The following is a 9,181-nucleotide window of genomic DNA, read 5'->3' on the forward strand; positions in this document are numbered from 1 at the left end:
CAACTCTCTCCTCCAATCCCCATAACCACGATCCACAATCCACACATCCAACCCCATCTCCCAATATCCCCCCAATTCACTTCTAAAATGTTCAACCTCTTCTCCAAACCCAAAGACGAAAAAATCAACCCCAATACCAAGAACCGCTGTGGGATCCCCGCACCGTGACCGTGCAGCAGCAGCCGACGAGCCCCAGTGCTCCCGTGAAGGAGGGTTTGGTGGTGGAGCAGCCGGTTGGTTATTATTTCTTATTCTTCTGCCTGTTTTGGTATTATTATATGGGGCTAGTATATTGCATACATTATATATTATATATATATGTGTGTGTGTGTGTGTGTGTGTGTGTTACGGATACTAGAACAAGGAAAGTGTGATATATGGATGGAAGATACTAATAAATACAGCGCTCCACCGAACAGATGAACTTGAGTCTCCGTGGGGTGGCGCCGGTGGCATCTGCTGTGGGCTGTGAGTTTCTCTCTTTCTCCTTGATTTTCTCGTCTACTCTCCCCATTACTGTGGTGTCTCTTACCCACCCCTTGAAAGAGAATGGGTGAGATACTAATTAATGATAACTAGCTGCGCCGGCCTGGCCTGTTTCGAGTGCTGTGAGATTTGCTGCTAGTTCCAGTCTTTGATCTGCCTACTTACTCTGCAGTACTGCGAGTTATCTACCCACCTAGGTAGAGAGGTAGTAGGTTGGTGAGTAGGAGATATTAATAGTTAGGGGATGGTTTATGGGTTGCTTTTGTTGATTTACGAGTAAACTACGTACGACTATATGATATATGCTGTCTATTTTTCTGTCATTTCGCAATATCATGGTATCTACTTGGTGGATTCGTATGAATCTATCTAGGGAGCAAGAAGGGTATTATTGGGGTACATGCCATCGACGTCAGTGGCTATATGTGGCGCTATATGTGTGATCGACATCCGCATGACACTACTACTCTCCACCCTATGTAGATCATCTATGCATACTACAAGCACCTGATCAGTACACTACGTAAGTCTGCTACGTACATCTACTTGCCGTCCTTTGAAGACAAGTTAAGTTTGTTGTATGAGTCTGGTCAACAGTAAGAACGCAATCAACAGTAAACCTAAGCAGCCTTCATCCGCACAGTAACATTCTCCCCCGGCGCGATCGTCAAATTCAACGCATAGCTAATTTCCCTCTCCGAAAACACATCCTCAACCGCCCCAAACCGCTGCAACAGCCTCACAAGCACGTACCCCGCCTCCGTGAGCGCAAACTGCTGCCCGATGCAGATGCGCGGGCCCCCATTGAACGGCAGATACTCCCAACCTACCCGGTGACCGGGGAGTGTTCCATCCAACGCTCAGGGCGGAATTCGTTCGCATCCTCACCCCACAGGTCCACACGACGGTGCATCGCAAACACGCTGTACAGGACTTGCTGGCCGGCGCGGATGTAGACAGGGCGGGAGCCGTCTGGCCCGCCGCCGCGCGGGAGAGTGGTGTCGCGGACGGCTGTGCGGCGGTTGTTAGGGACGATTGGGTAAAGGCGGAGGACTTCGTTGAGGAAGGCTTGCAGGTAGCGGCAGTCTTTGAGGGAGGTGAAGGTTATGGGGCAATGAAGCTTATCGGGGTGGTTTTTGGGCCGTCCGGGCCAAAGGCCGCGAGGATGGCGGTGCGGAGTTTGGTGAAGACGTCGCTGTGGCGGGCTAGGAGGAGGAGGCTCCAGCTGAGGAGCGAGGCGGTTGTGTCTCGGCCTGCGAGGAGAACGTTGAGGAGTTGGGAGCGGAGCTCGATGGGGTCTTGGGTTGCGGCTGCTAGTTGCTGGAGGAATACGCCGTGCTGTTTGGTGGGCGCTGGACTGGAGATGTCTGGTTTGCGGGACTGTTGCTGGTCCAGTGCGGCGCGGACAACTGGTCGACGTAGGCGTGGACTTCTGCAGTGACGTGTCGGCTTTCCTTTGTGTTGGCGAGCCAGTGGAGCTTGTCGAGGCGCGCGCGCTGGCCCGCGAATTGCTGGCCGCGGTCGAAGTTGGCGGAGAAGGAGTCTGGCTGGTTGGTGTCCAGCGCGGCGGATTGGCTGTTGACACTCTCGCCGAAGAGGAACTCGGTGGCTGAGTCCATGGTCAGTCGGAAGAAGAGGGTTTGGATGTCGACGGCGGATGTCCAGCCAGTGGTGGGGTCGACGGGCATGGCGCGGAAGGCGTGTTGCACATGGCGCTCTTCTAGGTTCAGATCGCTGATTTGATCGCGGGTGAATTGGGGCGGAGGAGAGCGCGCGAGCGAGACCAGTGTTCGCCGTCAGTGGTGAACTTGATGTAAGTTAGTTATTATTTTATGGTGTATACCAGGGAGGGCGTACGATTCCATTCCCGAGGAGAGGGTGGAGGGAGATGCGGCGCGCGCTTCCCAGCTCGAAATCCTGAAATTGGGTGGCTAGCATTGCCTGTACGTTCTTTGGGTCGCAGGTGATGATGACATCGCGTAGGGCCTGGCGGGTGAGGTAGGTATTGACGCGACGGTTCTCGCGAGTCTCCATGAGAGAGAAGCGGTCAACGAACAGAACGGGCAGCCTGCGTGCTTTGTCTGCTGCTTGGAGTTCTTTGAGAGTGTTCCAGCCCAGGAAGTCGCTAGGATAGGCCGGGAGAGAGCCACAGCGCCAGCGGACGAAATTGCGAGCATGTTTGAAGGTGGTGTAGAGGCCGTAGAGGAGATCGAGGAGGGCGGCGAGGCTGATGAGGGAGGCGAGAGAGAACATTATGTCTGGTGGGTGAGCAGTGGAGAAGAAGAATATCAACGATGGGAGAAGTAGTGGAAGAAGTGCTGGTCACGTTGCTGGCAGCTGCATTGGCAGCGTGATGCAGGCATGGCCTCTTTCTTTGTCATTCCTACGAGATGCGCCTACTTCAATGGTAACACAACGTCGGTCTATCCGGATGCAGTGAACGTGTCTTGCTCGTGAACAGACAAAAGAGGCTCAACTGAGGCATGGAATGGATCCATGTCATAGTAGATACCTTGAGTGTGTTTGTTCAATTAACAGGGTAAAATCTGATCTCATGTTGAATCTGACATTCTTGTTATCATTCTTCCTGCACGTAAATTCCAATACAGAACCCAATACACATTTCGATCAGTCCCATTATCAACCAGCAAACATGCTTATCACTTGAACTCAGTACAGGATATCCAATAAGAAAGACCATCTACCAAAGCTGAAAGAGATGGCCCACCTCATGAGCTATATCTTGGAGTACATCGAGTTGAGCCTCATATACCACCCCAATCATTGTACAACCAACCCGCATTGGATACACACACGTCACACTGTATGCAGAGGAACCGGATCCTCGGTCTTCCCGTTTGCTTTGGGGGCTTGAATAACAATTGAGAGGTGTATGATTCGACAACGCAGTCGGCTCGTTGACAATCCAGCGGCAAGATAACAGTCAGCTCAGCAGTGCAATTTCCAATATCCATGTACTCCACAGTACGGTGGACTTCACAACGCATGGAAAGACCCACATTTGAGGAATCAAATCAATGACACATAATATGGGCTGGCCTGGTTCGGCAAATGTGATTGGCGGTGTGACTCTGAACCCACTTTTCTCAACGGCGAGACAGGTCGACGAACCTAATATAGATATATTATGTACTGAGTAGACGAGGAAAGTGAGGAAATTGACAAGACAGAGGAAAGTGAAGAGAATGAAGAGATTAGAAAGATGAAAGATAAAGATCAGGTGACATCCCAGTCTCTGCCATGTTCCTCAGGCAGGAATGTCTTCTTCAGTTCATTTTCTCCTATTTTGCCATCAGTTGTGTCGATGAAATTGAGATCCACCAGGACCCCGCTCTCACTCTAGATATCATGACTGGTTGCATGCCTTGAAGACCAAGGGATCACAAAGACCATGAGAGGTACCAAGCCTGACATCATTCTACGAAAAAAATCAACAAAGTGAAGCCGTTTAAATCAAGTCCAACTTGAAGACCTTATCTCAGCTTCCAGCCCCGAGCTGATATCAGACACGGTTTCCACATGGGATCATCGTTAGGAGAGGAATTCAAGCTTGGATTCTCATGCAACACATCAGTCAGCCAATTCCTGCATCCTACTAGGTGATTGTCCGCCACAGAGGGTTTCTTTTACAGTTGCAGAAATCTGCCTAAGGACGGGATTTACACTCAAGATCATGCGACTCGATCTACGAGATTCAACTCCAGAACCGTTTAAAACCCTAGAACCCTTTAGAACGGTCAGCTCTGTCAGTCCAATTCAATCAACCTTGCGGAGAGTACGTCCGACACGAAATGAGACGCAAGTCAAATCTTAAATGGCCGGCCAGTCCCACACAGGCAGGCGAGTTTGAGCCTGGAGCCCGGGTTTGCGTTCCAACCAAGGAAGTAGATGGATGTGCCGAGTGGGCCAGTTTCTACCATTCTATGACGAATTAGGAAAAATCAGGATAGGGGCAGGCAGATGGTTGGTAGCCGACCTACCGAACCGTTGAGAAAAACGTCGCAAAGGTTAATAATCCTGTCAAACGAACATTTTCAACGACGATCTGCACCAGAACAAGGATCAACCCCCGACCGTTAGTTTACTCCATCTTCGGAGCTGCCAAAAAGGACGACTGTCATCACGATTAGGAGGACATACAAAAACGACGTCTGCCCGACTGCCATAATCCAGGAGTATCAACTATCCTCTAGTGTCCTTGCAGAAGATTTATTACTACATCAAGCAACATGGCAGCCACTCAAACTATCCGCGTCCCCCATCTGGGCGGCATCGACGCCGGCTACACTCTCTCCAACGCCAATATGACCCCTCCAAGCCGACCTGCGTGCTCATCAACTCCATGTGCATGACCACCGCGCTCTACCGCCCGCAATTCGAGAGCGCCGAGCTCACCGCCGCCGTCAACCTGCTGGCCATCGAGCCGCTGGGACACGGCGCTACTAGCTGCGCCACGGAGCACTTCACCTACTGGGACTCGGCCATCATGGCGCTGCAAGTCCTCGACGCACTGAACATCAAGAAGCGTTTACGCTAGGAACCAGCCAAGGCGGCTGGGTTGTGATGCGGATGGCCCTGTTGGCGCCCGAGCGGGTATTTCTCTCTTCTGTCTCTCCCGATACCTTGATACTGACCTCTTCCAGATCCAAGGTGTCATTCCCCTGGGTACGTCCATGGACAGCGAGTCGCCCGACTCCCGCAGCAAGGGATGCTGGGACCCCGCGCCGCTGCTGGCGCCCTTCCACGACAAGTGGTCGTCGGCGACGCGACGCCCGACTTCCTCATCGACGACGTGTGGTGCGGCATGGTGAGCGGCATCGGATTCGGCGCCAACTCTCCCGCCGAGACGGGCGAGTTCTGGACCAAGACGTTGAAGGAGGTGTACCGCGGAGATGAGGGCCGCAAGAAGGTGCGCATGGCAGTGAACTGCCTGCTGGAGCGCGACGGGCTGCTGATGCGCCTGCGCGACGTCAAGTGCCCCGTATACTGGCTGCAGGCAGTGAGGACACGCCGTTTGGCACAACGGTGCCGGTGGAGCAGATTCGGTTGCTGAGCGGGTCGGTGGAGGCGTCACTGCGGATGGTCGAGGGAGGAGCCCATTATCTGAACGCGACCAACCCGGCTGAAGTAAACCAGGCTGTCTTGGAGATGGTCCGGAAATATGCCTAATCTGTATATACTACTACTTACATACATACCTATTAATATCTATCATGTTGCGTGCAATCCATGGTCCATTGACGGGAGAGATATTATTCATCTCGTTAAAATTAGACAGCAATAAATACTTTGGTTGGCAAGCCACCCAAATGACGGCGTGGTTGAGGGGATAGTGGGTCATAGACTTCGACCACGCGATTTAGTTCCTCTCCCTAGGCTCTTTCGGATGGATTTGCAGCCACTCATTCCATGGTTCGTCCTCCCCCCGGTTCATATCATTTCCTGAAGGAAAACATGCAGATCGTCTCCTCCTACCAACGGAATTCGGATAGTGGAAACAGACAGGCGGGATTTGGGCCATTTTTTCCGCCAACACATGGCAAGTTGGCGGATCCAACGGGCTTCCATGATTGGCCTCATCGTAACCGTTCGCATGTAACTCGGCATTGCGGCAGATGAGGGTGGGGGAGGGAGAGGAGGAGATGCGGAATCGACGCGAGACTAAGAGAAGGTTCAACGGTCGTAAAAAATCTGGACTGACCATTTTGGACCTTTGGGCCCCCTGACTCTTGTCACGATGGTGGAGTTTCCTTTATATATTACCTACTATATTGGCTGGTTGTTTTAATCTATTTTTTTTTTCAAGAAAAATCATTTCTGTCTGTTTTTCTTTTTCTAATTTATAAATCCTACTGCCCCGCGTGGTTTGTTTCCAAAACTCCTGTTAGGCGACGTGATATGAGAGTATGAAATGCAATGGGCAATGACGACAGCCTCCAACGCTGGGCAGCAGCCACCACCATCGCGGTGACGGTGCTGGCCTTTGTGTCTGTATGTCTGCGGCTGCTCTCGCGATGGGAGCGAAAGCAAAAGCTATGGTGGGATGACTGGATCATTCTCTGGTCGATGGTGCGTTCATCCAACCCTTCTTCCCCCATCAACCAGAGCATCACTAAGAAGAAGAACGACAGGCCTGGAACTTCGTCGTCGTAGGTTTCATCTTCGCCATGATCCACAACGGCATGGGCCTGCACGCCGACACAGTCGACCCCGAGAACATCGTCCTCATCGCCAAGTTCCTCGTCGTCGCGGAGATCCTCTACGTCTTCAACCTCGTCTGGACCAAGATCAGCATCCTCTTCATGTACTACCGCATCTTCCACTTCCCCCTACTTCAAGCGTGGGCCTACGGCATCGGCACCTTCATCATCTGCTGGGTCATCACCATCACCTTCCTCTTCGTCTTCATCTGTGTCCCCGTCGAGAAACTCTGGTACCCGCAGCTGCCCGGCCACTGCATCAACCAGGTCGCTACGTGGATCGCCAACGCGACCTCGACCATCGCCACCGACCTGTCATCCTGTTCCTGCCGATGCCTCAGATCTGGAAACTGCAGCTGCGGACGTCTGAAAAAAGTGGGCTTGACCATTGCATTTGGTCTCGGTTTCTTGTACGTCCTTTTCCCATCATCTTACAATAAAATAAAGATAAGATATACTGATAACAAATTGCAGCGTGGTCTTCGCCTCCGCCTACCGCCTCACCGTCCTCTTCTCCTACACACCCTCGACTCCTCCTACACGCTCGCCCCAACAGTCGCCTGGACAGCGATCGAAATGTCCGCCGGCATCGTCTCCGCCTGCCTGCCGACAATGCGGCCCGCCCTCCAAGCCGGCGCACGCCTACTCGGCATCCAGCACGCGATGCCCGCCCTGCTGCGCAGTCGCACCGACGCCCTATCCAAGGGCCAGTCGAGCGGGACGCGGCCGCACGACCTGTCGATGAAAGACGGGAGCCGCACCGGCACGGGCGGCGCCCGCCGCCACTCGTTCTACTATCTGCCGGACGAAAACGACTCGCAGGGCGAGGGGGCCACGAGTCCGGAGATCTGCGACCGGGGTATGACTGCGGGAAGATGACGACCGATGTGCGGGTTAGTCGCGCGAGCAGCCGGCAGGACATGAGGAGTGAGAGTTGTGGTGATGACGAGGTGCCGCTGAGGGCATTCGGGTGCAGAAGAATTTGTGCAGGTTAATGGGGGGCGGTAGCGAGATTCGAGTCATGAGAGTGGGTGGGTAGTGTCGTATATTAATTAAGGGTGGGAAGGGGGGTCGGTCTATGAGAAATAGTTAATGTTGCATAAATGAAGTACGATGATTCAAGCCTTACCCTCTGTGATATACTCCGTGCTATACAGATTGGCGCTATAAACAGCGCTACCGAGCCAAGCCACTCGATCAGGCAGATCATCACCAGCTAATGCAGCGCTTGCGTCGACGAACCCCTGGATTAGCAGCTACCTACCGCGCGAGTATAGAGTTCCCACAGGATGTCCGATCGTGGGTGTTAGTCGGGTGACTAGTTGAAATAATTATGATTCCACGAGGTTCACCGATCTTATCTGATTGCGCCAGGTCGATCCTTTAGCCCGTCCATCCATGAAGAAGAGAAAGATGATCTGCGTCGCTATAGACGGGAGTATATAAGTACTCCATCCTGCGTAGCCGTGCAGAGTCAGCTCCTTGATGATGTCGTCGCATTTAAACGGCCCCTTGGCTGTTGAACTTGCGACTGACCGACAAGTCTATCCATGTCCTTCTCATTGATACCCGAAAAGGAGCTGACTTACCATGACACAAGTGTATGTTTATGGCTTTGTACCTACTTAGACCTAGGGTAGCTTACCATGCTACCAGACGAGATGACCAAACACGACATAAATGCCTGCCTGCCACTTAATCCATGTTACTGGTTAGGAGAAGGCACTATTCATGCAACTCTATGCAAAGTTGAGTCAGCATACCTTCACAATGCACGTGACTACATAGATACATATAGAGTCACGTGTACGATGTGTGCTCAGGGGGTTGCTGAACATAAGACACATCATTATCATCCACAACGTCCCCTGTAGAGTCCATCCATCACGATCAGCCGATCTATGGGCCCAGATGCTCTCTGATTCTTTCCACGAGTCTAAATGTTCGATCGATTTCAAGTCTTATCTTGAAAATGGGGATTATCTCGTGCAAGGCCAGGCGGAGCTTAATAGTCGTTCGCAAATCTTAATATTCCACTCGGAAGGCCATAAGTGGTAGATCAAGGTGACTTTCAAAGGGGGGATTCTGAGCTCTGTGGACAGACCGGTGTCAAATAAGACCCCAAAGCGGCAGAGACGCAAAGAGTATCAGGACTTTATCAGGCTGATAGACCTCAGGTCTCTCCTCTTCTTAACGACACGGTCAGTGAAGTGGTCTTAGAAGAGTACACCGATGAACGTGACTCCATGTTGAAAATACATAATACTGAAGAGCTCGCTCTTGGGCCCTTTGCATAATTCTCTGGGAGACAGATACACGATCCGAGAGGATCTTCCAAGGGTTATCTATCCTTCATGCCGTGAATTCCCTTCTCTTCGGCAGATCAGTAAGGCCAAGTTATTAGAACAGTCAGAGATTACGGACGGAGTCTCTCACGTCGTGGATGTCAATGATAGGACACCATACATTCTCAA

At 52.1% G+C, this 9,181-nt stretch overlaps 4 protein-coding genes across 4 annotated transcripts; 2 read left to right on the forward strand and 2 right to left on the reverse strand.

Annotated features, from left to right (window-relative positions):
• Positions 1-658: 658 nt before the first annotated feature.
• Positions 659-3,030, reverse strand: P168DRAFT_293956 (cytochrome P450). Its single transcript, XM_024837924.1, has 6 exons — positions 2,344-3,030; positions 2,271-2,293; positions 1,905-2,220; positions 1,678-1,872; positions 1,345-1,606; positions 659-1,312 (listed from the first exon to the last, which is right to left on the reverse strand). The coding sequence occupies exons 1-6, from the start codon at positions 2,737-2,739 to the stop codon at positions 1,107-1,109; spliced, it is 1,398 nt and encodes a 465-aa protein (XP_024688296.1). The 5' UTR covers positions 2,740-3,030; the 3' UTR covers positions 659-1,106.
• A 23-nt stretch (positions 3,031-3,053) lies between these two features.
• Positions 3,054-3,649, reverse strand: P168DRAFT_293958 (uncharacterized protein). The gene has a single exon (XM_024837925.1). It carries the CDS (start codon positions 3,492-3,494, stop codon positions 3,252-3,254), a length of 243 nt encoding a protein of 80 aa, XP_024688297.1. The 5' UTR covers positions 3,495-3,649; the 3' UTR covers positions 3,054-3,251.
• Positions 3,650-4,736: 1,087 nt separating this feature from the next.
• On the forward strand, positions 4,737-5,676 carry P168DRAFT_300508 (alpha/beta fold hydrolase; the record flags this gene model as incomplete). The annotated part of the gene is made up of 5 exons (XM_024838436.1): positions 4,737-4,760; positions 4,826-5,033; positions 5,158-5,263; positions 5,320-5,506; positions 5,548-5,676. The coding sequence occupies 5 exons, from the start codon at positions 4,737-4,739 to the stop codon at positions 5,674-5,676; spliced, it is 654 nt and encodes a 217-aa protein (XP_024688298.1).
• A 747-nt stretch (positions 5,677-6,423) lies between these two features.
• On the forward strand, positions 6,424-7,586 carry P168DRAFT_322889 (uncharacterized protein; the record flags this gene model as incomplete). The annotated part of the gene is made up of 3 exons (XM_024840613.1): positions 6,424-6,576; positions 6,639-7,082; positions 7,182-7,586. The coding sequence occupies 3 exons, from the start codon at positions 6,424-6,426 to the stop codon at positions 7,584-7,586; spliced, it is 1,002 nt and encodes a 333-aa protein (XP_024688299.1).
• Between the last annotated feature and the right edge of the window lie 1,595 nt (positions 7,587-9,181).

This window comes from Aspergillus campestris (assembly GCF_002847485.1).
Source record: "Aspergillus campestris IBT 28561 chromosome Unknown P168scaffold_40, whole genome shotgun sequence".
NCBI lineage: Eukaryota > Fungi > Ascomycota > Eurotiomycetes > Eurotiales > Aspergillaceae > Aspergillus > Aspergillus campestris.